Source organism: Chironomus tepperi, unplaced genomic scaffold, assembly GCF_022539635.2.
Source record: "Chironomus tepperi strain 1889 unplaced genomic scaffold, CSIRO-AGI_Ctep_v1 contig_214, whole genome shotgun sequence".
Lineage (NCBI taxonomy): Eukaryota > Metazoa > Arthropoda > Insecta > Diptera > Chironomidae > Chironomus > Chironomus tepperi.
This window is the reverse complement of record NW_027226336.1, coordinates 48,937-74,535: the sequence shown is the minus strand read 5'-3', so window position 1 is coordinate 74,535 and position 25,599 is coordinate 48,937. Positions and strand designations below refer to the sequence as shown.

At 34.0% G+C, this 25,599-nt stretch overlaps 11 protein-coding genes across 12 annotated transcripts; 10 read left to right on the top strand and 1 right to left on the bottom strand.

The window, feature by feature from the left end:
* The first annotated feature begins 1,362 nt into the window (after positions 1–1,362).
* LOC139090097 (sulfotransferase 1C2-like) lies at positions 1,363–2,980 on the top strand. Of its 2 annotated transcripts, none has more exons than XM_070639787.1 (3): positions 1,363–1,702; positions 2,020–2,152; positions 2,210–2,980. In XM_070639787.1, the coding sequence occupies exons 1-3, from the start codon at positions 1,398–1,400 to the stop codon at positions 2,735–2,737; spliced, it is 966 nt and encodes a 321-aa protein (XP_070495888.1). In that variant the 5' UTR covers positions 1,363–1,397; the 3' UTR covers positions 2,738–2,980. The 2 variants fall into 2 exon arrangements, with proteins under 2 accessions (XP_070495888.1, XP_070495889.1); XM_070639788.1 differs by having other exon boundaries at positions 2,020–2,156; positions 2,214–2,980.
* A 262-nt stretch (positions 2,981–3,242) lies between these two features.
* On the top strand, positions 3,243–4,724 carry LOC139090116 (luciferin sulfotransferase-like). Its single transcript, XM_070639815.1, has 3 exons — positions 3,243–3,497; positions 3,559–3,691; positions 4,125–4,724. The coding sequence occupies exons 1-3, from the start codon at positions 3,304–3,306 to the stop codon at positions 4,650–4,652; spliced, it is 855 nt and encodes a 284-aa protein (XP_070495916.1). The 5' UTR covers positions 3,243–3,303; the 3' UTR covers positions 4,653–4,724.
* Positions 4,725–5,690: 966 nt separating this feature from the next.
* On the top strand, positions 5,691–7,133 carry LOC139090101 (sulfotransferase 1C2-like). The gene is made up of 3 exons (XM_070639795.1): positions 5,691–6,048; positions 6,115–6,247; positions 6,576–7,133. Exons 1-3 carry the CDS (start codon positions 5,744–5,746, stop codon positions 7,101–7,103), a joined length of 966 nt encoding a protein of 321 aa, XP_070495896.1. The 5' UTR covers positions 5,691–5,743; the 3' UTR covers positions 7,104–7,133.
* A 778-nt stretch (positions 7,134–7,911) lies between these two features.
* On the top strand, positions 7,912–9,683 carry LOC139090102 (sulfotransferase 1B1-like). Its single transcript, XM_070639796.1, has 3 exons — positions 7,912–8,276; positions 8,355–8,487; positions 9,070–9,683. The coding sequence occupies exons 1-3, from the start codon at positions 7,972–7,974 to the stop codon at positions 9,595–9,597; spliced, it is 966 nt and encodes a 321-aa protein (XP_070495897.1). The 5' UTR covers positions 7,912–7,971; the 3' UTR covers positions 9,598–9,683.
* On the top strand, positions 9,670–11,192 carry LOC139090103 (sulfotransferase 1B1-like). The gene is made up of 3 exons (XM_070639798.1): positions 9,670–10,085; positions 10,481–10,613; positions 10,670–11,192. The coding sequence occupies exons 1-3, from the start codon at positions 9,781–9,783 to the stop codon at positions 11,186–11,188; spliced, it is 957 nt and encodes a 318-aa protein (XP_070495899.1). The 5' UTR covers positions 9,670–9,780; the 3' UTR covers positions 11,189–11,192.
* Positions 11,193–12,082: 890 nt separating this feature from the next.
* On the top strand, positions 12,083–13,367 carry LOC139090098 (sulfotransferase 1C2-like). Its single transcript, XM_070639790.1, has 3 exons — positions 12,083–12,425; positions 12,494–12,626; positions 12,683–13,367. The coding sequence occupies exons 1-3, from the start codon at positions 12,121–12,123 to the stop codon at positions 13,199–13,201; spliced, it is 957 nt and encodes a 318-aa protein (XP_070495891.1). The 5' UTR covers positions 12,083–12,120; the 3' UTR covers positions 13,202–13,367.
* Positions 13,368–13,503: 136 nt separating this feature from the next.
* On the top strand, positions 13,504–15,023 carry LOC139090105 (sulfotransferase 1B1-like). Its single transcript, XM_070639800.1, has 3 exons — positions 13,504–13,863; positions 13,929–14,061; positions 14,333–15,023. The coding sequence occupies exons 1-3, from the start codon at positions 13,559–13,561 to the stop codon at positions 14,849–14,851; spliced, it is 957 nt and encodes a 318-aa protein (XP_070495901.1). The 5' UTR covers positions 13,504–13,558; the 3' UTR covers positions 14,852–15,023.
* A 68-nt stretch (positions 15,024–15,091) lies between these two features.
* LOC139090104 (luciferin sulfotransferase-like) lies at positions 15,092–16,831 on the top strand. Its single transcript, XM_070639799.1, has 3 exons — positions 15,092–15,410; positions 15,696–15,828; positions 16,201–16,831. Exons 1-3 carry the CDS (start codon positions 15,106–15,108, stop codon positions 16,717–16,719), a joined length of 957 nt encoding a protein of 318 aa, XP_070495900.1. The 5' UTR covers positions 15,092–15,105; the 3' UTR covers positions 16,720–16,831.
* Positions 16,832–17,721: 890 nt separating this feature from the next.
* On the top strand, positions 17,722–18,979 carry LOC139090110 (sulfotransferase 1 family member D1-like). The gene is made up of 3 exons (XM_070639807.1): positions 17,722–18,032; positions 18,096–18,228; positions 18,446–18,979. The coding sequence occupies exons 1-3, from the start codon at positions 17,722–17,724 to the stop codon at positions 18,977–18,979; spliced, it is 978 nt and encodes a 325-aa protein (XP_070495908.1).
* A 1,096-nt stretch (positions 18,980–20,075) lies between these two features.
* On the top strand, positions 20,076–21,436 carry LOC139090115 (luciferin sulfotransferase-like). The gene is made up of 3 exons (XM_070639814.1): positions 20,076–20,438; positions 20,505–20,637; positions 20,879–21,436. Exons 1-3 carry the CDS (start codon positions 20,134–20,136, stop codon positions 21,407–21,409), a joined length of 969 nt encoding a protein of 322 aa, XP_070495915.1. The 5' UTR covers positions 20,076–20,133; the 3' UTR covers positions 21,410–21,436.
* A 401-nt stretch (positions 21,437–21,837) lies between these two features.
* Positions 21,838–24,837, bottom strand: LOC139090109 (glucose dehydrogenase [FAD, quinone]-like). Its single transcript, XM_070639806.1, has 4 exons — positions 24,684–24,837; positions 23,809–23,958; positions 23,601–23,764; positions 21,838–23,373 (listed from the first exon to the last, which is right to left on the bottom strand). Exons 1-4 carry the CDS (start codon positions 24,835–24,837, stop codon positions 21,838–21,840), a joined length of 2,004 nt encoding a protein of 667 aa, XP_070495907.1.
* Positions 24,838–25,599: the final 762 nt, after the last annotated feature.

Below are 25,599 nucleotides of genomic sequence, written 5' to 3'. Positions count from 1 at the left end.
GAGATTAGGCTGTAAATGCAGTTTGCATTCTTATAAATCTAATGAAGGTCAATAGTTCAATATGTTACATAATTGGCTTTTTCAGCCGCGCGTCCCGATCTCCGTCCGTAAAAAAGTCTCTATAGAAACGATTTTTCATTGCTTCAAGCGTAACAAAATCTCATCCCTTACCCATACCGACCAACTTAGACTATTATAAATAAAAATCATGAATTCAATAAATTAAATCGTATTTTAAAACAGGAAGAATTCTGTTTTATCAGAAAAGGCCAAGTGGGTTCACATTGGAAAATGTGAATTAAATTAATAAATCTAATACGTTCTTGATAAGATTATGAGTAATTATGAGTTGGAAAATTTTGTAAAAATTAAATAAATAAATTGTAAATGATTTTTCATTTGTAAATTTGTATTAACTAGTTTTCAGAAAATTTTCCAAAAATACGTCATAAATGGAGGAATTTTCTATTTTAGGGTCAAAAAATACGGTTTTGCGGTTTTTATATAACCGTTTTCAGAAACCTTATACCAAACCCCTTGAATACCCCCTTGATGGGTAGAAGCTGTTAATATCGATTAGCTAAGATGGAGAAAATAAGACTCGAAACTTCTAGAAGTAACTCATTCAAAAGTTATTCTTTTTAACATTTTCAAATATTCACTTTCAAAAGAACATGATTTAGAGAGCTTGATCACTTTTAATAAACTAGATGAGCATGCTTGTGAGCGTTACTTTTGCTTAAGTTGCTTCTGAGAGGACGCTCTTTGCCTGTTATGGTTTTTAACATCTGGTATCCAAATGTTACCATACAAGAAAGTATCATTGTTACTAAATTGTTAAAATGTTATTGCAACAACATGTTGTGTAACTCTTCGTGTTAATAGCCGATACTATTGCATTTGGTATTGACATTTGGCAAGGGTTAGTTAACGATGAAGTGAGCATCAAGCGCCATCTAAGGGTGCAGATTGCAAGTGATCTATTCAGGTAGCGAAGTAAATGAGTAAGTGAGTAAGTCAGTCAGTGACATAAATCAACATTAATTCTCTATATTCAACACTCATCACACAAACTTTAAAAAAAACTCTAGTTATGTCTGTAAATGCTGCCATGACATTTACGAGCCGGATGAGAAGAATGTATCAGTTCCATCGATATGGTCAAATGACTTCCAAATAGATCTTTGATTAAAGGTTTTGAATCTGCAAGACCGACAAACTGATAAACTAATTTCCCATCTATTCAAAAAACATGCATTCAAACAACAACAACTAAAGTAATTATCAGCATTAAAATTTTCTTATCATTTTGTTGATATAGGAATTCAAAAATATTTAATTTACTTAGTCCTAAGTGTAAAGTTGAACAAAACAGTTCAGACCTCAAAACAGTCAAAATGTTTAAAATCGAAAAGCCAGACGATGAAATTGTGGAAAAAGTTGGAACAACAGTTATAGCTGATCTAGTCAAAATATCATTGAGTGATGATCCATCGAAATTCTGCATAATGCCACGAAAATATACAGAAAAAGATCTCGAAAGGGTCAAAAATATGGAAATTTTTGAAGATGACATTTTTGTTATAACATTTCCAAAATGTGGTACAACTTGGACTGAGGAAATGGTTTGGATGCTTAATAATAATCTTGATTATGAGACATCGAAGAATGTCAGATTAACGGCAAGATTTCCGTTTTTAGAGTGAGTAGATTAAAGTTTAAAGTGTATCCTGAATAGCTCAAGTTGGCTAATCGATTGACAATCGGACACTAAACTCACAGGACTCTTGGTGATGGATTTAAACTGAGTACAGATTCAAGTCAATGTCATGACGATTTTGGCCAGATTTGTGATCAATTAACCAATTTGTGCTATTTAAGGATGTACGATAAAGCGGTCGTCAGGGCATACTCACGTCTAGCCGTCAAAGCGACGACAAAGTAGCGCTCTAGTGACTGCATTGTGCTTCTTGGGATGGTTTGACTATATCATAATTTTTTTATGAACATTTTCTGTAGATGGGGTGGAATTATTCATCATTTGGATGTCGACAGAATAGAAGAATTGAAAAATTTACCTCGTCCGCGTCATATCAATACACATTTGCCGATTTTCATGCTTCCTGATCAGCTATGGACTGTTAAACCTAAAGTAAGTCAGAGAAAACATTGTATCAACACTTTTGATTCTTAAAATTCCCAATTCCAGATAGTTTACGTCACCCGGAACCCAAAAGATGCAGCTGTATCTTGGTTCCATCATCATCGTCATTTCCATCAATATCAAGGCACAAAAGCTGATTTCATTGAAGCATTTTCGAAAGATTTAATGTTTTTCTCACCAATGAACAGGCATGTCCTTGATTTTTGGAAGATTCGTGATGAACCAAACATTTTGTTCCTCTTTTTTGAGGACATGAAGAGAAATTTAGAGCAGGAAGTGAAGAAGACAATGAAATTTTTGAACAAAGACTATTCACAGGATCAAATTGACAAGTTATGCACTCATTTGTCATTTGATTCAATTAAGGACAACAAAACAGTTAACAAGAATGAAGAACTTAGAAGATTTGTGACATCTGTAGGTGGAAATTACGATCCGAGTGAATATACATTTATCAGGAAGGGACAAGTTGGTGGATATAAGGATGAATTGACAGTTGAAGAGAATGAAATGATGGATAAATATGGGAATTATGCTGAATTTGAGGAATATGGATTTGAGTACAAATATTAGGTTTTAAGTAGGGTTTGCCAAAATTAGATGCATATAGATGCAGGCCTGCGCATCTAGGCGAACCGTAGTTTTAAGGAATCATAAGACTTTTTATCAAAATTGTAATCAAAAGTTAAGTGTCACAATTCGAACATATTTTGTTACCATGACTTGGGCTATGACGAAATTCCAATTTTTTTGAAGTGTTCAGGCAGTTAGTAATAAGAAGTCAATAAAACAAAACGATTTTATCTAAAAAACAAACATTTTTTGAAGTGCACAATCAATACTGATAAATTTAATCGAATTAATGATAAAAGAAGTTATCATTGATAGTAAATTAGATACTAAATTGATAGGCAATCAACCTAACTCCTGAACATCTAAAAGCTGTTCAACTTAATAATGGCAATCAGTATCAAATTGTTGCTTTTTCGGAAGAGTTTTAGTTCTTTTCAGTCATAAAATCGTGCAAAATGTTCAAAATTGAGAAGCTTGATGATGAACTTGTCAAAACTGTTGAGACAAAATTGATTGTGGATTTAGTAAGGATATCTTTACAATCTGATAAATCCAAGTACTGCTTGATGCCGAGAAAATTCGTCAATCAAGATCTAGAAAGGATCAAAAATATGAAAATCTATGAAGATGACACATGGGTTGTAACCTATCCAAAATGTGGCACAACTTGGACACAAGAGATGATTTGGATGCTTGGCAATAATCTTGACTATAAGACATCTTTGAGTATGAAACTTAATGATCGATTTCCATTTTTAGAGTGAGAAAATTTTGATTTAAAATTGTTAATTTTAAAACTGATTGAAATTGTATTTAAACAGGTATAGTGGAATTTTTGAGGAATTTTCTACTGATTCATTTGAGATTTGTAGTAATATGAAGCGACCAAGATTCATCAAATCACATTTGCCTCTGTTTTTACTGCCTGAACAACTGTGGACTGTCAAACCAAAGGTAATTTGTTTTTGAACCTTATCTGAAAAATCGATAATTTTGACTTAGGGGACACAGCTGCAAGGTTAAAGCAACCGTGGCATAAATACAGCATGACCGTTATATTTAGATGAAAACTCTTCATTTTAATTAAAAGATTTTTAGTTTAAATTGCAAATTTTGGGGATTTTTTGGGATTTGTCCCAAAATTAATAGGCCTGCATATCCTGTTTTTAGCTACACACACCTTCGTTTCCTAATATAAGTTTAATATTTTCTAAACGAAATTGGCAGACTACAGCATTGATACGCTTCCATTGGACGTTCATGTAGTTCGGACTCGAAAAAATCGGAGTTCTTACTCGAGTGCAGACGTCTTTTTGAACATTTGAAGTCCAAAATTCCAAATTCCTGCCAATTCTGATCTAATCATTCCAAAAATTCCCAATTACAGATCATCTATACAGCCAGAAATCCCAAAGACACCTTTATTTCATGGTATCATCACCATCGACATTTCCAACTTTATAAAGGCAACAAAATAGACTTTATAACTGCATCAGTCAAAGATTTGATGTTGTACTCACCTATGAATGATCACATACTTGACTTCTGGAAGATTCGTGAACAGCCAAATATTTTATTCCTATTTTTTGAGGACATGAAGAGGAATTTGGATCAAGAAGTCAAAAAAGCAATGAAATTTTTAGGCAAGAGTTATTCACAAGAAGAAATTGACAAGCTTTGCAAGCATTTGTCATTCGAATCCATTCGTGACAATAAAATGATCAACAAAAGTGAAGAAGTCAAAAATGTTAAAGAATCTTTTGGAGAAAAGTATGATGAAAATGAATATAGTTTCATCAGGAAAGGTCAAGTTGGTGGATATAAAGATGAAATGACAGCTGAAGAAAATGAAATGATTGATGAATATGTGAAGCAGGCAACAAATATGGAGTGTGGATTTGAATATAAATTTTAGAATAATTCGTAATGATAAAAAATTATCTAAAGTGTAGTTGCTTGCTCAAGGTCAGATAATATCCTAAAAAGTGTGAAAATTGTGAATTCAGGACGATTTCTTCATTTTTTAAATAGAAATTGTGGTTTTGTGGTTTAAAAAGCCTGTAAAAATGGAAAGTTTTAAGATTTTTGGTTCGATAAAAATTGGAAATATTCTCAAATTTCATGACTTTTCCGATAGAATCTGACTCTTGTCCAAAGCTCACCTGTTTCCTTCTTCCAAATGCACTTAATGGTTGCTTCAAAATTCTCTTTTCATTACTACATACAGACTAGCTACTATTTTATGATTACGCAAATAAAAAAATTTATCTTATCAATCTTATTTATACTGTATTTTAGTATTTTATCTATAATAAAACAGGGTTGGCTTTTTGGACTCCCAAAGTCCTTGTTTCGAAAAATCTGACTTTCAACTTGCATGAATCTGATCTGAGGATATTCATAGAATCCCCAATCTGGACTCGAATGAGGGAAGAATCTGGAACCAGATTCAATCCTCAACTCAGAGCCAGCATGTTGTTAAATTTTTATCCATTTCTAAGTCGTGTATCTTCCTGAGGTAGACCAAAAAGCTCATAGGATTGCTGTTTGAGCAACGATGCAAAAGTACTGGGAATTAGAAACTGGCAGAAGTTATCTAAAGACAGATCCAGCTTTCGACGAATTCTAAATGAGGCAATGGGCCCCCGTGCGCCTTCGCCAAGGAAGTAAGAAGTAAGTATCTTCCAAAACCGTTACTTACTTACTTACTGGAACCATGCTCCGATGTGGAGCCTAGGTTTCTACAAAAGGACTTCCATCTGACTCTGTTGCTGGCCTTATCACAAAGTTTGTAAAAAAACCGTTGTCACTTGACTATATCTGTGCAGTCGGCATCTACAACGACTAATAAAAAAATTACTAATATTATACCATCGCGTGCATTCTGTTTACAAAAATATTAAATGACATAATTTCTTTTATAAGTATTTAAGGCGTCTTTATCAGTTCTTATCAGTTGTGCTTTAATTTTTAAAGAGAACAGACGCGAAATATTCAGCCATAAAAATGTTCAACTTTGAAAAATTAGACGATGGACCAGCTAAAAATATTTCAACGGAGGTGACTGCTGATATGGTGAAAATATCTCTGAAATCTGATCCATCAAAGTACTGCATCATGCCTCAAAAGTTCGTCGATCAAGATTTAGAAAGAATTAAGAACATGGAAATATTTGAGGATGACATTTGGATTGTAACTTATCCAAAATGTGGCACAACTTGGACGCAAGAAATGATTTGGATGATACATAATAATCTAGACTATGAAACATCATCTAAAGTGCAGCTTGCTGATAGATTTCCGTTTTTGGAGTAAAAATGATTTGATTAATTTGAAAAAAATTGCGAATTTATTCATTTAAAATCTTTTTAATTCAGGTGGAGCGGAATTATTAAGAATTTCACAATTGATACTTTTGAAGACTGCAAAACTCGACCTCGACCACGCTACATCAAGTCACATCTTCCTCTGTTTCTCTTGCCGGATCAACTGTGGACTGTTAAGCCAAAGGTAAGGATTGATTTACTATTTATTGTCTAATTTCATCCAAATTTGCAAGCCTGCTAACAATAAACGCAGGTCGGCATCCATGGACGAACTATAAGTAGGACGGCCATCTGCTGTATTTTTGCCGGGACACTGCTGTACTTTTCAGTCTTGCTGCTTATATTAAGACTCAAAAAAGTCAAAGATGGCGCCAAACTTCGAAATGTCCCGATTTTTTTTAAAAAGTGTCCCGATATTTTGCGAAAATTCTCTGGCCACCCTAACTATAAGGGATTGTCGAAAGCTTGGCATCCAGTTATTGATTAAAACTTAATTTATTCACAATATCCAGATCATCTACGTAGCTAGAAACCCAAAAGACACTGTAGTGTCATGGTTCCATCACCATACTCATCTACATTGCTACAATGGCACAAAAGAAGACCTTATTGAAGCATTCTTAACAGACCTAATGTTATACTCACCCATGAATGATCATGTACTTGATTTCTGGAAGATTCGTGATCAGCCAAACATTTTGTTCCTATTTTTTGAGGACATGAAGAGAAATTTGGACCAAGAAGTCAAAAGAGCTGTCAAATTTCTAGACAAAAACTTTTCTCAAGAAGAGATTGACAAACTTTGCAAGCATTTGTCATTCGAGTCTGTCAAAGACAACAAGATGATAAATAAGAATGAAGAAATCAGGATGATAAAGGAGTCAATTGGGGTAAAATTCGATCCAAATGCATTCAGTTTCGTCAGAAAAGGACAAGTTGGTGGATACAAGAAGGAATTGACAGCGAAAGAGAATGAAATGCTTGATGAGTACTCAAAATGGCCAACTTTTGAAGAATTTGGATTTGAGTATAGATTTTGAATTCAATAAAGATTGAAATTTCTGTTAAAATTTGGTTTTTAAGTCTAAGTTCATCAAAAATTTGATTTTCAGACATAATTGTTGCTCAAAAAATTACTTAGAGTTCATATCGCATCTGAGACTTTAAACTTTAACAAAACAGAATCCGGGAATAGTAAATGAGACTGGATTGGTCACACACTCAAAAAGATCTTGCAGATATAGCCTTACAAGCTGCTTTAGTGGAATAGGCTGCGATTAGTGGATCTTATTTACTCTACCTTACTATTTGTAGAATTTTTCACGAAATGTCAAGGTCATTATTAGAGACAGGGACTAATCGACTAGACTAATCGCAGCTTGTTCCTCTCGAGCTGTTTTCTGAAATACGTCGAATAGATGAAATTCTCATTGGTACAGTCTTGGTTTTCACAAGTTTTGGAGACCGAAACTAAAATTGCAAGTGAGTTCTTGGTGGACCAAAATCTCAAGATTCGTCGAGACCGAGACTAGGAAGTCTTAATTTCGATCTCGAGAAGCCTTACTGTTCAACCTTGTTCTATTTGGCAACCGCCTTTTCGTAAAGAAACGGCTCAGCAACGCTCAATTTCCCCTAGCAAACTATACTTCATAGTGGCGTAATGGACACAATCATCATCAACAACATCATCGTAAATGGATTACAGGCTTTAACAAAAACAGTCCACTCACTCTTCTCTCTCAATTTTCTTCTTTACGCTCTTTTTCGGCAATAAAAAGTATTATCAGTACCTGATAATTTCACGACTGATTGCTTAAATTCAAAACAATACTTTAGTGCTTATATACAGCGTGATTAGTGCTAAGTGAAATATTTTTTTGTTGCCAATTTCGAAATTTCCCACCAAAAATGTATAAAATAGAAGTTCCAAAAGAAGAAATTGTCAAAAGAATCGAAACAAATCTTATGACTGATTTTGTCAAAATATCAGCAGAAGATGATCCATCTCAGTTCTGTATTATGCCTCGAAAATTTGTCGATCAAGATCTCGAAAGAGTCAAAAACATGGAAATTTATGAAGATGACATTTGGGTAGTAACGTATCCAAAATGTGGCACAACATGGGCTATGGAAATGATTTGGATGATTAATAACAATCTTGATTACGAAACGTCAATGACTGTTAATCTTGAAGATAGATTTCCTTTTATGGAGTATGTACTTTTTTAAGGGAAAGGCGTGTAGTCATACTTATGACTAATAATTGCATGATTTTGCTTGTTTTATTAAAGATTGAGTGGAATTGCTACTGGATTTCCGACGGATACTTTTGAGTACTGCAAGAATAAACCTAGACCACGTTATATTAAATCTCATCTTCCAGTATTTCTTTTACCTGATCAACTATGGACTGTTAAACCAAAGGTGAGATCATTCCTGAGTGGACAAAAATACGTTATAACTAGTTGATGGCTGATCAATGTCCAGTTGATGACTAGTTCAAACGTATTTTGGTCCACTGGGGATTAAACCCCGAGTAACACAATTGACTCCTCTACAGAGCTTTTTAGGCTCTGCTAAAGCTCTTTTATTAACAATAAATGGATGCTGACTCCGTTTGGCGTCCATAAATCTGCCAAAAATAGGCAGCTTCCATTTGGTGTTAATAAGAGATTTAGCTGAGCCTTAATTGGTCCTTGACGGTGCCTTCTGCATTTGTGTTGCTCCAAAAAGTCTATATTAGCTGCTTAGAGCATGTTTCAGTCAAAAATGCATAAACACTTGATTAAGCATAATTCTACAAAATTGAATAAGTATTCCGAACCAGAGGAACCAGAGGTGACAGGCGAAAACAATACAAATTCTGGTTAATTTGAATGGTTTTGTGAGAAAGAATTTGTGCCTGTTTTGCAATTGAGATCCGATCATTTTTATTGAGAATACTCATGGCAACGCTCAATCTGTTCAGTCTTGGTCTGTTCTGAACATTTATTAAAATAATTACAGATAATTTACGTAACCAGAAACCCGAAAGACACAGCAGTATCGTGGTACCATCATCACAAGCACATGCATGGATATCAAGGATCAAAGGAAGACTACATTCAAGCATTTGTCAAAGATTTAATGATGTACTCACCAATGAATGAACACATCACGGAATTTTGGAAGATCCGAAATGAACCAAACATTTTATTCCTATTTTTTGAGGACATGAAGAGAAATTTGGATCAGGAAGTCAAAAAGACGATGAAATTTTTGGACAAAGATTACTCACAAGATGAAATTGACAAGCTTTGCAAGCATTTATCATTTGAGTCAATCAAAGACAACAAAATGGTCAACAAAGAAGTTGAAATACAGAAATTAATGGAAGCATCAGGAAGAGATCCAGCATCAAAAGAGTTCAGTTTCGTCAGAAAAGGTCAAGTTGGTGGATATAAGAAGGAATTGTCAGCTGAAGAGAATGAGATGCTTGATGAGTATGTAAATTGTTCGGGATTGGAAAAGGCTGAATTTGAGTATAAATTTTGAAAATTTTAAGGCATCCAACACAACCAAAAAGGAATAGCTTAATAAAAATTATCAAATACGATAAGAATTATCAAAAACTTGATAAATTATTTCCAAAACTTTATTATTTATATTGAATTTATTTTTATTCAGTCATTATTAAACTTACAGCAGAACCGACAACAGAAGAAAAATCCTCAAAAAATGTACAACATCGAAATTCCAGATGATGAAATTCTCAAAAAAATTGAGACACCGCTGATGCACAACTTTGTAAAAATTTCATCAAAAGAGGATCCAACTAAATTTTGCATCATGCCTCAACATTTTGCTGATAATTATCTTGAAAGAATTAAGAATATGGAAATCTTTGAGGATGACATTTGGGTTGTAACATTTCCAAAATGTGGCACAACATGGACTCAGGAGATGACTTGGATGATTGGACATAATTTGGATTACAAAACATCATTGGAAGTGCAACTTGATGAAAGGTTTCCATTTGTTGAGTAAGTTAAGTTGACTTAAATAGCACAAGTCGGTTGGTTGATCCGAAATCCGGTCCCAGGCCATATATCTCTGACTTTCTACCAGACTGTTTAATCCCGGTAGCATGTCAGAGTCACGCCGGCCAAGAACTGGTTTCAAGGACATTCTAGAGCACCATGCCATCATCCTGAAACTCAAAGTAAAGAAACTCAAGATTTAAATAAAATTAAAGTATTACTGGGGTAGAGTGCTCTATATTGCCCTAGAAGCTGGATCCTGCTGACTTATGCTACTCGACAAAGCTCAAGTCGACTGAAATCCATACAAAATGAGAGTCGAATTCGAGCTCTGCCACTCGAAAAACGATAAAAATTTGAATTTACATTCCTAAATTTTGAATTATTTACGTCTATAGAGCTGGTGGCCTCACAACTCTTATTCCAGTAGACACATTCGAAAAGACCAAAAATATGCCACGTCCACGTTTCATCAAATCACATTTACCATTGTTTCTACTGCCTGATCAACTATGGACTGTAAAACCTAAGGTAAATAGAAAATTTCAAAATGTTATTAAAAATTACAGCATAAAAATCCCCTGCAGATAGTTTACGTCGCTCGAAATCCTAAAGACACAGCAGTCTCATGGTACCATCATCATCGTAACTTGCATGGATATCAAGGAACAAAAGCTGACTTTATTGAAGCATTTGGAAAAGATTTGGTCCTCTTTTCTCCAATGAACAACCACGTCATTGACTTTTGGAACATTCGATTTCAACAAAATATTTTGTTCCTATTTTTTGAAGACATGAAACGAAATCTGAGTCAAGAAGTGAAAAAAGTCATGAAATTCATGGAAAAAGATTACTCACAAGACGAAATTGATAAGCTTTGTGTGCATTTATCGTTTGACTCAATCAAAAATAATAAAATGGTTAACAAAGAAGGTGACATAAAGTATTTGATGGAAACGACTGGAAGGGAATACAATCCACAGAACTATACATTCATCAGGAAAGGAAAAGTTGGTGGATATAAGAAGGAATTGACGGTAGAGGAGAATGATATTTTGGATGAATATATTAAGAAGGCTGAGTTTGAAATTGAGTATCAGTTTTAGTATTGGTAAAGGTATACAGATCATACTTGTCAAACATTCTAAAGTAATAAATCGCTCTAGAGCTTAGAAACTATTTATTTGTATGCAATTCCTTAAAAAACCGAATTTTCAGTTCAGTCTCCTTCCTTCTACATTTCACATTATTTAATTTCAGCTTTCATTAAATACAAGACACCCCCCTCCCTCCTCTCTGCCCCAATAATCTAACGTAATAAGTGAACGGTAACTTACTATTTTTTGTTACATTTCTAATCTGGAAGCCATAATCCATAGAAATAGCTATGAATATCCAATCTATGACTGTGACACTCTGGCTTGGCACCGTATTTTAGTTCAGAATGGGATACTTAAAGTACAGCCTGGGGTACTTAAAGTACAGCCTGGTGTACTTAAACTACAGCAGGTAATTCAACATAGAGTCATTTGACATGTCCTTTTTCGAATCATATGTAGTGGAAACGCGGCTCACAGCCTCCCTTTGAAGGCTACAGGCAGTAATATCATCAAAGAAGTGGTTCGGATTCCACTATAAAATGTAGGTCTAAGTTTGAGCGGGAGATCTGGCGAATCCTCCCTCGTTAAACTATCAATAGCCATGAAACGCATATAAATGATGTGTGTCATTTGGAGTCAGACCTCCTTAAATCCTTTTCCAGTCCAAACTCACGCACCAGCCTCACGTCCGATTTTTGACCTTTTCTTTCCAATACTTACTCCAATAAACACATAACTTCTAAAGCTTGTTGATAAATTCCATAAATATTTGCTAAGTGACACTCACGTGTTAGTAGAAAAAAATTATCAATTGTGATAAAAATAATCAGTTCATGTTAAATAAAACAATATTTTTTCTTAGTTATTTTAAAATCTAAAGTCATACAGTAAAGTGACTGTTTCGTGTTCCTTAATCTTTTTTTTTTTAAATCCAAAAAATGTACAACATTGAAGTTTTAAATAGCGACCTAACCAAAAAGCTTGGAACTGCATTCATGACAGACTATGTCAGAATATCATTAAAGGATGATCCATCCAAGTTTTGCATCATGTCTCAACATTTTGTTGACAATTACCTCGAAAAGATCAAAAATATGGAAATATTCGAAGATGACGTTTGGGTCATAACATTCCCAAAATGTGGCACAACTTGGACACAAGAGATGGTATGGATGCTTGGAAACAACCTTGATTATGAAACGTCAATGAAAATTCCGCTTGACGATAAATTTCCATTTATGGAGTAAGTGCGATAAGAGTTTGAATGTCATAGTAAGTTCATTGACGTACATTTTGAAATTCATTGATTAGATGCAGTGGTATTGCAAAGGAATTTCCTGTTGATACTTTTGGTATGGCCACGAATCAGCCACGACCACGATACATTAAGTCACATTTGCCAATATTCCTGTTGCCTGATCAGTTATGGACTGTTAAGCCTAAGGTAAGACAATCCAGACTTCCTTAATTGCAGCATGATTTTAAGATTCTCAATATTAGATAATTTACGTCACCCGAAACCCAAAAGACGCTGCTGTTTCATGGTATCATCATTATCGTAACATGGCGATGTATAAAGGCACAAAAGCTGAATTTATTGAAGCATTTTCAAAAGATTTAGTTCTATTTTCACCGATGAATAATCATGTCATTGACTTTTGGAATATTCGCTTCCAACCAAACATTTTGTTCCTATTTTTTGAGGACATGAAGAGAAATTTACCCCAGGAAGTGAAAAAAGTCATGAAATTTATGGACAAAAATTATTCACAAGATGATATAGACAAGCTTTGTGTTCATTTGTCATTCGATTCCATCCAAAAGAATAAAATGATAAACAAGGAAGACACAATTCAGCAAATATCCGCTATGACAGGGCAGGAATATAATCCACAAAAGTATTCGTTCATTAGAAAAGGTAAAATTGGTGGATATAAGCAGGAACTGACAATTACAGAGAGTGACATGCTGGATGAGTATATTAAGAAGGCTGAATATGAGATTGAGTATAAGTTTTGAGTTTAGTGAGGGTCAGGGATCAGGTATCCCTAACATCAACATAATTTTCTGTCAAAAATCAGACTTGGTAAGACTATAGGACCCGAGACTTAATTAGATCCATCCCGACAATCAAGTCCTGCCAATTTATCTTTAAATCTAAATTTCCAACTCTGTTCAAAAGTGTAAATAATAATAAAAGCTTATCAAAAATGACAAAAAAAAAAATAATCAGCACGTCACGTGTTCACAATCAGCACACGCAATCACTTAAATCATATTTGTTGTAGTTTGCAATATTTTTCAGTCATTTTAAAGCTTTGCGCAGAACAACATTTCAATTATTTTGCTTGCATTTTTCTATTAATTGACTAAAAAATGTATGAAGTCACAGTTCCGGAAGATGAAATCTGTCAAAAAATGGAAACACATCAAACGGCGAATTTTGTGAAAATTTCATCAAAAGAGAATCCAACAAAATTTTGCATACTTCCTAAAAAATTTGTGGACAAAGACCTGGAGCGTATTAAAAATATGGAAGTCTATGAGGATGACATTTGGGTCATAACTTATCCAAAATGTGGAACAACGTGGACTCAAGAGATGGTATGGATGATTGGACATAACCTTGATTACGAGACAGCATTAAGGATACCTTTAGATGATCGATTTCCATTTTTAGAGTAAATATTGAAAATTTTCTGCATTCTGGAGTCAATTTTTATTACTTCCTTGCTTTATTATTTAGACTTGGTGGGATTGTAACTGACCTTCCGACAGAAACATTTGAAGCTTCCATAAATCAGCCAAGACCTCGTTATATCAAGTCACATTTGCCAATATTTCTATTACCAGATCAATTGTGGACTGTTAAGCCTAAGGTAAGTGAATTGATAGGGCTAACTTGGAGATGAATCCTCAAATCAGAGAGGTAGCCAGGGAAAAGGGAGGTGGGGGAGGGTCATTGGGTTCAGTATATTATATATGACTACGAACAGAACAAGATTTAAGGTTTGAAATTAATGTTGGGCTACACCCCTGCCATAGGCCTCCCATGAACACCCCCTTGCAGGTCTATACTGTTCTAGGATTGAATCCAAGGCAAATATCCTCAAAATTATATCTCAATTATCAATATTTTACTCAATTCAGATCATCTACACAGCTCGAAACCCAAAAGACACTGCCATATCCTGGTATCATCATCATACCAACTTACATGGATACACTGGATCCAAAGCTGACTTTATTGAAGCATTTGCAAAAGATTTAGTTCCATACTCACCGATGAATGAGCACGTCATTGACTTTTGGAATATTCGAAGTCAGCCAAACATTTTGTTCCTATTTTTTGAAGACATGAAGAGAAATTTGGACCAGGAAGTGAAGAAAGTCGTGAAATTTATGGAGAAAGATTATGTTCAGGATGAGATTGACAAGCTTTGTGTTCATTTGTCATTCGATTCAATCAAAAACAACAGAATGATTAATAAGGAGGAAATAATTAAGCAAGTAATGGAAATGACTGGCAGGGAATACAATCCAGAGAAATACACATTCATCAGAAAAGGAAAAGTTGGTGGATATAAGAAGGAATTAACAAAAGAACAAAATGAGATGATGGATGAGTACATTAAGAAGGCTGAGTTTGAAATTGAGTATCAGTTTTAAGGAGTCGATTCCTCAAAAATGACTCCTTAAGTCGACACGAGTCTATTTTTTATGAATCAGCTTCTAGATTATATTTAATGCCAAATATGTTGTTATCAATCTCAACCATTCCACCCCTAATAGAGTCAATAACAATAAATGTTATCAAAAAATGATAAAACTTATCAGGACAATTGTTTCATTCGGAAATTTAAAATTTTTAGTAATACTAAGTCATATTAAAGTCATTACTTAGAGCAGAAAGTCATCACAAAATGTACAACATCGAAGTTCCAGATGACGAGCTCTATAAAAAGCTAGACACACCATTTAATAAAGATTTTGTTAAAATATCTCTTAAAAATGATCCAACAAAATTCTGTGTCATGCCACAAAGCTTTGTAGATTTAGACTTGGAAAGAATCAAAAATATGGAAATATTTGAAGATGATGTTTGGGTTGTGACATATCCGAAATGTGGCACTACATGGACACAAGAGATGGTTTGGATGATTGGACACAATCTTGATTATAAAACATCATTGGAAGTGCTACTTGATGATCGATATCCATTTTTAGAGTGAGTTGAGTAAAGATACTGTGTTGAAATTGTGCTTTCTCGATACCGGTCCTGGTTCCGGTCCCGTCCCGAGTCCCGAACATCTTAAGGAACCGGGATTTCTGGAGAGCATAGTTGATATTGTTTCAGGCTGACTTGACTCTGGGCTGAGGTTGGATTCTCTCGAATCTAGTTTCAAGGAAGAATCATGTTGGCTTAGCATCAGTTTTTAACCATTTCCACACCGTGTGCCTCTCGGAAAATTCAAGACCTATTCTAAATAATTAAACTAATTTACTTATGTAGATTACAAGGTATTGTACCTAGCTATCCGAAGAATATGTTTGATGAATGTGTAAATATGCCTCGACCACGTTACATCAAGTCTCATTTGCCAGCATTTCTGTTACCTGATCAACTATGGACTGTTAAACCGAAGGTAAGATAAAGTAGTCAATTGAAACTGATTCATTCCAAACCCGCATGGATAATTTCATTACTAGCTTGCTTACTGTAACCATGATCCTATGTGGAACTTAGATTACAACAATTTAGTAGTGTTTACGAAGGCTATATGTAGCTGGCTTTGCCATTTAGATTGTGCATATTCTCTGTCCGCACGTTGAGCTGACATTCTTATATTACTATTCTGTACCAAGTAGCTTTTAGAGTTTCTGACCGCTGTTTCCCATTCGGATTCCTTGTGATTCTGTCCCAGCAATAACATTTCCCATTAATAAGTCCATTATAATTGCCTCCCTCCATAATTTATAACATTTTATGTTCAAACTACTCCAAATTTCTCCCACAGATAGTTTACACAGCTCGCAATCCAAAAGACACAGCTGTATCATATTTCCATCATTATCACAACATGAATGGATATCAAGGAACTATCGGAGATTTCATCAAAACTTTCGTAAATGATGTAATGATGTATGCTCCGATGAATAATCATGTCATTGACTTTTGGAATATTCGGAGTCAACCAAATATTTTGTTCCTATTTTATGAGGACATGAAAAGAAATTTGAAACAGGAAGTGAGAAAAGTGATGAAATTTTTGGACAAAGACTATTCACAAGATGAAATAGACAAGCTTTGCAGCCATTTATCATTTGATTCAATAAAAAGTAACAAAATGATTAATAAAGAGAATGACATAAAGCACTTAATGAGCATTGCAGGCAGGGAATATAATCCAGAAAAGTTCACATTCATAAGAAAAGGAAAGGTTGGTGGATATAAGCAGGAACTGACCCGAGAATCAATTGAAATGCTTGACAAATACATCAAGAAGGCTGAGTTTGATATTGAGTATCATTTTTAATCCGTAGCACTTAGTGATGATAACGAAATAAATTGTTATGTAATGCTGACTTTACCTCCAAAATGAACAGAAACAATAAAGACAACTATTTAATGAGTTTTGATAAAAATTATCAGCAATTAAAATTATTTGCACTTTAAATGTAAACATTTCAGAGGAATTAAGTAGAGTATCGCAATAAAAAGAGATGATGACGCATTTTACTACTGGAAGTACATTTGAGGATGTATGGATAGGCTGATATTACAAAAAAAAGTCAAAGTAAACAGGCTCCGATGGGCTGGACATGTTATTAGAAGACCTGTAGAAGCTCCACTAAGGTCTTTAAATCAGACTTTGTGGATGGTAAGGGAGTTCGAGGTAGACCGAAAAACTCCTGGAAGGAAGCTGTCGATAGAGACAGCATTGCATTTGGTGTTGGCAATTGGCAGACGGAAGCCGGCGACGGAACCTGTTGTAGGCGACATCTGCGAGAGGCCATGGTTCACAGTTGATCTGTACAGCCAGCGAAGTAAGTAAGTAAGACACACCACTGCACTAGTATATCGCCAAAACCTTGCTAGCATGCCCAAGCTTACAATTTATTGTAGACCAACTCCATGTCAACTGTTCTAAATCACAGCAGTTTAATGAACTTAGAGATAAAGCACACTCATTCAACTTAACCATACTTATCAACAACATTAGCTTCCACCTAATCTAGTGGTGGACAACCTTGTACTTTTCGTGTCACACCTTGGTGGTAATTCTCAACCGAAATAGCACACTGCATATAGTTCATGACATTTCCAAACAAATTTGGCGGCACTCTAGTGTTCCACTACACAATATTGTTCCACAGCACATAGGTTACTCACCACTGACCTAATCTGATAAAAAAATTATCAAAAAGCACACTAAATAAATTTTCATTTTAAACTTTAGCATCAAGCACCTTTCAGCATTTGTTCACGTTGATATCAGTTTTGATTCAGCAGTGAGACAAGCATAACTTTTGATATCATGGATCTTTTAGTAATAGAAAAGCCTGATGATGAAATACTTAAAAAAGTTGAAACTTTTTGTATTGAAGATTTAGTTAAAATGTCACTAAAGGATGATCCATCCAAGTTTTGCATAATGCCTCAGAAATTCGTCGATCAAGACCGTGAAAGGATCAAAAATATGGAAATATTCGAAGATGATGTTTGGGTTGTGACTTATCCAAAATGTGGTACAACATGGACACAGGAAATGATTTGGATGCTAAACAACAATCTTGATTATGAAACGGCTTCAAAAATTGTCTTGGAACAGAGATATCCATTTTTAGAGTAAATGATGAGCTTTATGTGATATTTTGATAAGCCCTAATTTTTTTTTGTGTATTTTCACAGAGTTAGTAGCATTCTTAAAGGTTACCCAACTGACAAAGTTGAAATTTGCAAGAATTTGACACGTCCGAGACATATTAAGTCACATTTGCCGTATTTTCTACTGCCTGATCAATTGTGGACAGTTAAACCAAAAGTAAGGAAGCTAAATAAAACAAGCCAGTTGAGTGATCCAAATTCTGACACCAGACCGACGTGACACAGACTAAAAGCTATATTTGAGCCGATTCCATTCTTTAGTCGAAGTCACGCTGATCTTAAACCAGTTTTTTGTGACCTTGGGACTGATTTGTGCTATTCAGGAAATATTTCAGCAGTTATGAGCTGAAAATCAATAATTTCATTTCTTGCAGATTATTTATGTAGTTCGAAATCCGAAAGATACTGCTTTATCATGGTATTATCATCATAAACATCTACATGACTATACTGGTACAAAGGAAGAGCTTATTGCAGCATTTGTTAAAGATTTAATGTTTTATTCGCCTATGAATGATCACGTTCTAGACTTTTGGAAGATCCGAAACGCACCAAACATTTTATTCCTATATTATGAAGACATGAAGAGAAATTTAGATCAGGAAGTGAAAAAAGCGATGAAATTTTTGAATAAAAACTATTCACAAGATGAAATTGACAAGCTTTGCATCCATTTATCATTCAATTCTATAAGAAATAATCCAAACGTCAACAAAGACAACGCTATTGTAAAATATATGGAATTTTTTGGAAAGAAATATGATCAAAGTAATGGATTTAGCTTCATACGGAAAGGTAAAGTCGGTAGTTATAAAAAGGAATTAGCAGCTGAACAAAATCTTATGTTAGAAAAATATGCGGACTGTTCAAGACTGAAGGATTCTGAATTTGAGTATAAATTTGGATGATTTAATAAATTTTTGAGATAATCTGAGTGAGATTTCTTAAAGACAGTAGCTGAAAATAGTACAAAAGATGAAAAAATAAAGAATAGAATTTTGTAAAAATATTGTAAAAGATGGCAAAATTTTAATTTTCAGAACAATCTGAAATAATATGAATTTGCTCACAAAATTGAGCCAAATTTGTTGTTGAACCAAAATTATGTAGCACATGATTTTCGACATTATGTCTTGATCAGTTTTGTAAGCATACTAATGTGCACATTTCTTGTCTGTTCGGCAATCGAAGTTTGTCAACAAAAAATAAAAATTGATTAAAAAATGTACTTAACTGATAATAAGTTCACCTGTTAACAGTACAAATATTGATGTTAAATGCTACCATGGCAATACAGTTTTAATCTTAAACTTAAGCATTAACAACTTCAAGTGAAATCTTTATAATTATATCAACTTCAAGTACACTTGAGATTGTCATGATTTTTAGCTTTTTTTAATATCAACAAAAATTTTGGATTTCGGTAGTTTCAATGAGGGTTTTCAGTTTTTGTTTAAGTATTGATTCCGATTTTTTCTTGGTTAACTAGAGTTTCAGGCAGAAAAATTGGTCTGACTTCATTGAATATCAATTCCATTGTCCGAATTTAATTGTTAGTATTAGGTTCCATTTTAAGTTTAGACATCATTAATGTCAGAACTTTATTCAGAAGATCGACAATAATTGTCGGCAATTATTGCAGTCTGATTCTTTGAGTCTTGCTTACTCTTGGCCAAAATCGTCTAATTCCATATTAAATTCAAGTTGACTTCAATATCTGATCTTATCTTAATCTTGTCTAAATTTTCTAAAAATTTTCAAAACTATTCAATAACAAAATAAACAGTAAAGCATACATTCTTTAAAAATCTAATCACTAAAATTGTTTGTATTTTACATTGACGACACGTGAAGCTTTACCCCCAAAATTAAGTAATAAACAAACCTTATCAAATTTGATAAAAGAATTATCAGCTTCGTTCTATTTAAGCTGGCACGTGAGAGAGTATTTGAGAGACTTTTCAATAACAAAGAAAATTTCAAGTCAGTCTTACTTAAGCCATCAACAGTTAAAGTTCAAAAATTAAAATTGGACTTTAGATTTTAAAATATTTTCTTAAAAATGTACAAAATAGAAAGACCACAAGATGAAATTGCCATAAAAGTCGAAACACCGTTAATTTACGACCTTCAAAGGATATCCCTAAAAGATGATCCAAGTAAGTTTTGCGTAATGCCAAAGACTTTCATCGAAAAAGGTATCGAAAGGATTAAAAACATGAAAGTTTATGAAGATGACATTTGGATCGTAACATTCCCAAAATGTGGCACAACATGGGCACAAGAAATGATTTGGATGATTGGAAATGACCTGGACTACGTCACATCAGCCAAAACAAGTCTTGACGAGCGATTCCCATTTTTGGAGTAAGTCTTAAAATTGATAATGAAAATTAAGTAATTTTATCTATTAATTCCATTTATGTCTTTTAGAATGAGCTGGCTTGGACCCGGAATACCCTTTGACCTTTTTGAATTGGTCCAAGACATGTCACGTCCGAGATATATTAAGTCACATTTGCCTTATTTTTTGTTGCCTGATCAGCTGTGGACTGTAAAGCCTAAGGTTAGTTTTGTGTATTTATGATTTAAGTGTTAGTCATTTATTGATTTGGATACTGACTTATGGGCATACTTTAGTGATCACATTAGTCAATCTATTACCGTCGACATGGACGGTATTCAGTAGGGGAGGGGGTGGAGGGTGTAAAGGGCAAGAGATTTTCTGGTCATCAGCAGCATCTTCTCTAGAAATTCTCATTTAAAGCTAGTTTTGATCCCAAAAATTCCACATATTTCCATTTTAGATCATCTACGTCGTCAGGAACGCAAAAGATGCAGCAGTGTCCTGGTACCATCACCATATCAACTTACATGGCTATCAAGGAACAAAGGAGGACTTCTTTGAAGCTTTTGCCAAAGATTTGGTTCCATATGCACCAATTAATGAGCACATCATTGACTTCTGGAAGATTCGTGACCAGCCAAATATTTTATTCCTCTTTTTTGAGGACATGAAGAGGAATTTAGACCAAGAAGTCAAAAAGACAATGAAATTTTTAGGCAAAAACTTTTCTCAAGAAGAAATTGACAAGCTTTGTCAGCATTTGTCATTTGAGTCAGTCCGCAATAACAAAACGGTCAACAAAGATGAACACCTAAAAGTATTAATGGAACTAGTTGGACAGAAATATCAGCCAAAAGATGGATTTAGTTTTATTAGGAAAGGAAAAATTGGTGGATATAAAGATGAATTGACAGATGAGCAAATTGAAATGATGGAAAATTATGCAAATCATGATGGATTGAAAAAAATTGGATTTAAATACAAGCTTTAAGGTGCTGACGTTTTTTATTGTTTTCATACTGTCTTATGAATGTGTGGTATATACTGAACAGTTAAAGACCATACTTATGAGTATTTTCACAAAATTAGCTAATAAATCCATAAGTTTAAAGTTAAAAAGCGTTAAAAAGTGCATTTTTAGTTTCTGTTTTTCAAAATATCTTAACAGGCAAAGAGGAACCTTTTAAGTACCGTAATGGTCAGGGGCGTAGTCAGGTGACACATGCCTTTCTTCCAATATTAGGTTCCTAATCATTTTGTAACGTTTTTTTAAATTTTTTAATTTTTTGTATGGTTTTTAAAAAAAAAAAAATAAATAACGGCCTGGCCCCTCTAGTAGTGGTAGGCTACGCACCCTAGAAGTGATCTTTCTGTACCATAAAAACATGCTCTTTGCCTGCAATGATCATCTGCATAGCTTTATTTGTATTCATTCTTAATTAAATCAGCACCTTTTTCTGCAATCATAATTGTTGGTGCATTCGTATGTCCTCTAATAATACTCGGCATAATACTTGCATCGATAACTCGAAGTCCTTTAATTCCTTTGACCTTTAATTCTGGTGTAACAACAGCACTAGTGTCAGATTTGTCACCCATCTTACAAGTTCCAACAGGATGTGATGCTGATGATGACATATATTTGAGATAGCATAGCCAATAACTGTTGGTATCATAAGCCAATTTATCACATTCAGGAAATGACATGCGAACATCCGAAATTTCGATTTGTTTAAAGCTTAATGTATTTAGCAGCTTCCTGTATTCCTTAATGCCTTTAACCATAGCAATTAAGTCATCATTATGATCAAAATAATTAAAATTAATTATTGGATTGTCGAAAATATTACGACTGCGTGGCTTAACAGTTCCTCTTGACTTGGGCTTCAATAGTATAGGTGCTGCAGAAAGCATTGGTGCTTCCTTAATAGCTTTATATACGGTACTTAAAATGTGGTCATCAAATCCAAGATTTGGCATAATTCGATCAATATTATTTTGTTCCTTTAAGAAACAGAAGTGCATATACTCAATATTTGGGACATTTGATGTCTTATTGTCTGTATTAATGAATCCTAAGATATTGAAGCATCCAACACCAGAAAATGGACCAGTTCTTGTATTCAAATAAGCATATAAACTATCAAAATAATTTGAAATTTTATCAGTCGGTGGAGCTGATTTTAAAAAATTAAAATTCAACAACGATATCACATGATCTTGTAGATTATATCCAACAGGTAAATCCAATTCCTGTTTAATATTTAATGGCTTTAAATCCACACTTTTACCAATTCCAGAAAGCATTAAAATTTTTGGACTTTCAAATGCACCAGCTGACAAAATGACCTCTTTACGTGCTCGTACCTTCATGCTGCGTCCACGCAACAGGAACTTAATGCCATCAACTTTTAAATTGTTCATTATTAAATGTGTTGCTCGTGCATTCTTAATGATCTTTAAATTGGGACGATTTTTAATTGGACTTAAAAATGCTCTTGCTGTACTGCATCGTTCTGAATTTATTAATGTTCCTTGTGACTCAACAAATCCAATGTGCTGATCTTGATTAAAATCATCAAGCTTCTTATATCCAATTTCATTAATTCCACTGAATATTACTGTGCTGATTTCAGGTGTTGATCCAAAATACTTAACACTTAACGGACCATTAGTGCCGTGATATTTATTAGATGGAAAATCTTTATTATCTTCAGACTTTTTAAAGTACGGAAGGACATCATTGAATGACCATCCAGTAACATTCCATTCATTATAATCCTCAGGTACTCCACGTACATAGAGCATTACATTAACGGAACTTGTACCGCCAAGCATTTTACCACTTGCTACATATGGTCCGTTTTTAAATCCATTGCCTGCTTTTGGTGATTTAGTGCCAAAATGATTGTGTGTGTAAGAAGTGTTCATCACAAATGGATAGAATGCTGGAATCTAGAGATGATTTTAAGTGGGTAAATAGGACAATACGTTAGTCAATAAGACAACATACACGCATATGCTAGGTTAGTCAGATGATGGATTGTGTTAGTTGATCAATCAAACATAACATAACAACATACATACCATAAGCATCTCAATGACCATCTTACAGTACCTAGTGAGCATGCTCATTGGGCATATGCTTGAATGTTAGTAGTAACGCATAACCGTCACAGAACATTCTTATGACTCTGACTTTCAATTGGTGGATCACCGCCAGCTTCCACAAGTAAAATATTCCAATCACTTCTCTCACTTAAACGGTTTGCTAGAGTTGATCCAGCCGATCCAGCACCAACAATCACAAAATCAAAGTTATTTAATGCTGTTGCTGTAAAATTGGCTTTATTAAATTCAGGAACACTTTAAATCATTAAATATTCTTACGATTATTAAAAGCAGTTGGTCCGTAGTCTTCAGGCCAAAGTGACGGAGAACCAAGTTCACATTCGCGATTAATTAAATTTTGGAACATTCCATTGGAAACACTTTTAACACCTCCTGTGCTTCTTGATGGACATTGATTTTGAAGCTGGCCTATGGATGAGAAAGAAGATTTTTTGGATTAGTTGTATGTCTAGTTCTAAGCAGTTAAGTCCTATTAAGAACTTGATATACAAATTAGGTAAAAAAATTGTAACCTTTAAACCCACTTCTTCCCTATCCCTCTTAAACGTTACGTACTTCCTGAATATTCCCCAATTTAAAGTGTAATTTTTCAATTATTTTTTGCATTTGTAGAGCTACAACCACATTTAAAGTACGATATTGCTCTTATCGCGCACTATCTGATAGTCATATCTTTTAAAGCTCTAATGTGTTTATACATGCAAAGAACAATACATGCTACATATCAGCATGATACATTTCGCATGGAAAAATTAAATATATCTTTAGTTGTATATATACGTAAACATGCAAAGCAGCATTCTAAGTCATTTGATTGAGTTTTATTAATGGCTATCACTGATGTTTTAGCTCTTACAGAGTCAATTTTATGCAGCATATTGAAGTTATTAGCAACGTGTCAATAGAGTGTGAAATAAAGTTGGTTAGTCCATCAAAATTTGACCTCTAACAGACAAAGAGACCACATTAATGTGTCGGAATGGTGTTTCGGTTATTATGAAAGCATGCTCTTTGCCTGTTAGATAATGTTATTCTAGCATGGTGCTGGATTCAATTTTAGACGAATCAGACACTAAATCAGAGTTATGCCAGCTTAGAGAATTTGCTATGAAACATTAAATTCTAAGACTCACCTTGTTTTGTCAGCGGAGCACTTTTTTCAAATGGTAAATTTTCATCACTATAATCAAACTCGTAATTATCTTGATCTATGAAATCATTTGAAGTTCCAGCTGAGTTATGAAAACTTATGATAAATATTAATAGAATATTTAATCTCAAAAACATTTTTAAAACTTTTAAGCTGCAATGCTGCAAAGAAACTGAGAGAAATGAACTCAAAAATGTTCTTTTATAGAAGATTGTGAAGTAGGTAAATTTTTGAATTTTAAACAGGTTTGATGCTAATTTGTGCTAATTTGTTGAGTGTAATTGCAACTTTTACGGTAATATTGATGAATCCAAAAATCAGTTAATTAATTAAATTAAAAGAAATGCTTTAAAAATGTGAAAATTGTTCATATTTTATTCAATTATGAATCCAGGAAATCACATGGCTTAGAAATGACAGAAAATTCATCATCAGTCCAGAGAATCTGTCTTCAGGTAAGAGTCAAGTCCGGATTTTTGGCCTTTTTATGCAATGTGCTTCGAATGTAATTTGGTGTTGTCAGTAAAAAAATTCATGTAAACTATTTATAGCATTTATTTTTGAGGGATAATAGTTCTACAATGTTGAAAATATAAACAAATTACAAACGAAAGTGATCATCCAATTAGCACAAGCCGAATAATCTATCCAAAAGCCAAAAACCAAGATTTAAACCGAATCTGGCACTAATTCAGAGTCTAGCCGCCATTAGGTCAGATCAATTAATCGATTTGTGTTGTTCGAGTCAGGCCTCCTTCATGTCATAATACGTCGTAAAAGCCACAGTGCGTAAAAATGTCCGAAAATCCGACTCTCAGTCAGCATGAATATTTTGTTGATGAAATCTCAAACCAAGATTAAATCAGTTTGAGACCGAATTTTCGATCTTTTCTGCTTCA

What these genes read in the sequence shown, in the direction of transcription:
- LOC139090101 (XM_070639795.1), top strand. Translation starts at nt 5,744, where the DNA reads ATGTTCAACTTTGAAAAATTAGACGATGGACCAGCTAAAAATATTTCA. An exon ending in GATAGATTTCCGTTTTTGGA is followed by an intron (nt 6,049 to 6,114) that starts GTAAAAATGATT and finishes TTTTTAATTCAG; the next exon opens with GTGGAGCGGAATTATTAAGA. An exon ending in TGTGGACTGTTAAGCCAAAG is followed by an intron (nt 6,248 to 6,575) that starts GTAAGGATTGAT and finishes CACAATATCCAG; the next exon opens with ATCATCTACGTAGCTAGAAA.
- LOC139090097 (XM_070639787.1), top strand. Translation starts at nt 1,398, where the DNA reads ATGTTTAAAATCGAAAAGCCAGACGATGAAATTGTGGAAAAAGTTGGA. An exon ending in GCAAGATTTCCGTTTTTAGA is followed by an intron (nt 1,703 to 2,019) that starts GTGAGTAGATTA and finishes CATTTTCTGTAG; the next exon opens with ATGGGGTGGAATTATTCATC. An exon ending in TATGGACTGTTAAACCTAAA is followed by an intron (nt 2,153 to 2,209) that starts GTAAGTCAGAGA and finishes TCCCAATTCCAG; the next exon opens with ATAGTTTACGTCACCCGGAA.
- LOC139090102 (XM_070639796.1), top strand. Translation starts at nt 7,972, where the DNA reads ATGTATAAAATAGAAGTTCCAAAAGAAGAAATTGTCAAAAGAATCGAA. An exon ending in GATAGATTTCCTTTTATGGA is followed by an intron (nt 8,277 to 8,354) that starts GTATGTACTTTT and finishes GTTTTATTAAAG; the next exon opens with ATTGAGTGGAATTGCTACTG. An exon ending in TATGGACTGTTAAACCAAAG is followed by an intron (nt 8,488 to 9,069) that starts GTGAGATCATTC and finishes AAATAATTACAG; the next exon opens with ATAATTTACGTAACCAGAAA.
- LOC139090105 (XM_070639800.1), top strand. Translation starts at nt 13,559, where the DNA reads ATGTATGAAGTCACAGTTCCGGAAGATGAAATCTGTCAAAAAATGGAA. An exon ending in GATCGATTTCCATTTTTAGA is followed by an intron (nt 13,864 to 13,928) that starts GTAAATATTGAA and finishes TTTATTATTTAG; the next exon opens with ACTTGGTGGGATTGTAACTG. An exon ending in TGTGGACTGTTAAGCCTAAG is followed by an intron (nt 14,062 to 14,332) that starts GTAAGTGAATTG and finishes TACTCAATTCAG; the next exon opens with ATCATCTACACAGCTCGAAA.
- LOC139090110 (XM_070639807.1), top strand. Translation starts at nt 17,722, where the DNA reads ATGGATCTTTTAGTAATAGAAAAGCCTGATGATGAAATACTTAAAAAA. An exon ending in CAGAGATATCCATTTTTAGA is followed by an intron (nt 18,033 to 18,095) that starts GTAAATGATGAG and finishes GTATTTTCACAG; the next exon opens with AGTTAGTAGCATTCTTAAAG. An exon ending in TGTGGACAGTTAAACCAAAA is followed by an intron (nt 18,229 to 18,445) that starts GTAAGGAAGCTA and finishes CATTTCTTGCAG; the next exon opens with ATTATTTATGTAGTTCGAAA.
- LOC139090109 (XM_070639806.1), bottom strand. Translation starts at nt 24,837, where the DNA reads ATGTTTTTGAGATTAAATATTCTATTAATATTTATCATAAGTTTTCAT. An exon ending in ACCAACTGCTTTTAATAATC is followed by an intron (nt 23,765 to 23,808) that starts GTAAGAATATTT and finishes AATTTAATAAAG; the next exon opens with CCAATTTTACAGCAACAGCA. An exon ending in AAAGTCAGAGTCATAAGAAT is followed by an intron (nt 23,374 to 23,600) that starts GTTCTGTGACGG and finishes AATCATCTCTAG; the next exon opens with ATTCCAGCATTCTATCCATT.
- LOC139090116 (XM_070639815.1), top strand. Translation starts at nt 3,304, where the DNA reads ATGCCGAGAAAATTCGTCAATCAAGATCTAGAAAGGATCAAAAATATG. An exon ending in GATCGATTTCCATTTTTAGA is followed by an intron (nt 3,498 to 3,558) that starts GTGAGAAAATTT and finishes GTATTTAAACAG; the next exon opens with GTATAGTGGAATTTTTGAGG. An exon ending in TGTGGACTGTCAAACCAAAG is followed by an intron (nt 3,692 to 4,124) that starts GTAATTTGTTTT and finishes TCCCAATTACAG; the next exon opens with ATCATCTATACAGCCAGAAA.
- LOC139090104 (XM_070639799.1), top strand. Translation starts at nt 15,106, where the DNA reads ATGTACAACATCGAAGTTCCAGATGACGAGCTCTATAAAAAGCTAGAC. An exon ending in GATCGATATCCATTTTTAGA is followed by an intron (nt 15,411 to 15,695) that starts GTGAGTTGAGTA and finishes TTACTTATGTAG; the next exon opens with ATTACAAGGTATTGTACCTA. An exon ending in TATGGACTGTTAAACCGAAG is followed by an intron (nt 15,829 to 16,200) that starts GTAAGATAAAGT and finishes TTTCTCCCACAG; the next exon opens with ATAGTTTACACAGCTCGCAA.
- LOC139090115 (XM_070639814.1), top strand. Translation starts at nt 20,134, where the DNA reads ATGTACAAAATAGAAAGACCACAAGATGAAATTGCCATAAAAGTCGAA. An exon ending in GAGCGATTCCCATTTTTGGA is followed by an intron (nt 20,439 to 20,504) that starts GTAAGTCTTAAA and finishes TATGTCTTTTAG; the next exon opens with AATGAGCTGGCTTGGACCCG. An exon ending in TGTGGACTGTAAAGCCTAAG is followed by an intron (nt 20,638 to 20,878) that starts GTTAGTTTTGTG and finishes TTTCCATTTTAG; the next exon opens with ATCATCTACGTCGTCAGGAA.
- LOC139090103 (XM_070639798.1), top strand. Translation starts at nt 9,781, where the DNA reads ATGTACAACATCGAAATTCCAGATGATGAAATTCTCAAAAAAATTGAG. An exon ending in GAAAGGTTTCCATTTGTTGA is followed by an intron (nt 10,086 to 10,480) that starts GTAAGTTAAGTT and finishes TTACGTCTATAG; the next exon opens with AGCTGGTGGCCTCACAACTC. An exon ending in TATGGACTGTAAAACCTAAG is followed by an intron (nt 10,614 to 10,669) that starts GTAAATAGAAAA and finishes AATCCCCTGCAG; the next exon opens with ATAGTTTACGTCGCTCGAAA.
- LOC139090098 (XM_070639790.1), top strand. Translation starts at nt 12,121, where the DNA reads ATGTACAACATTGAAGTTTTAAATAGCGACCTAACCAAAAAGCTTGGA. An exon ending in GATAAATTTCCATTTATGGA is followed by an intron (nt 12,426 to 12,493) that starts GTAAGTGCGATA and finishes TTCATTGATTAG; the next exon opens with ATGCAGTGGTATTGCAAAGG. An exon ending in TATGGACTGTTAAGCCTAAG is followed by an intron (nt 12,627 to 12,682) that starts GTAAGACAATCC and finishes TCTCAATATTAG; the next exon opens with ATAATTTACGTCACCCGAAA.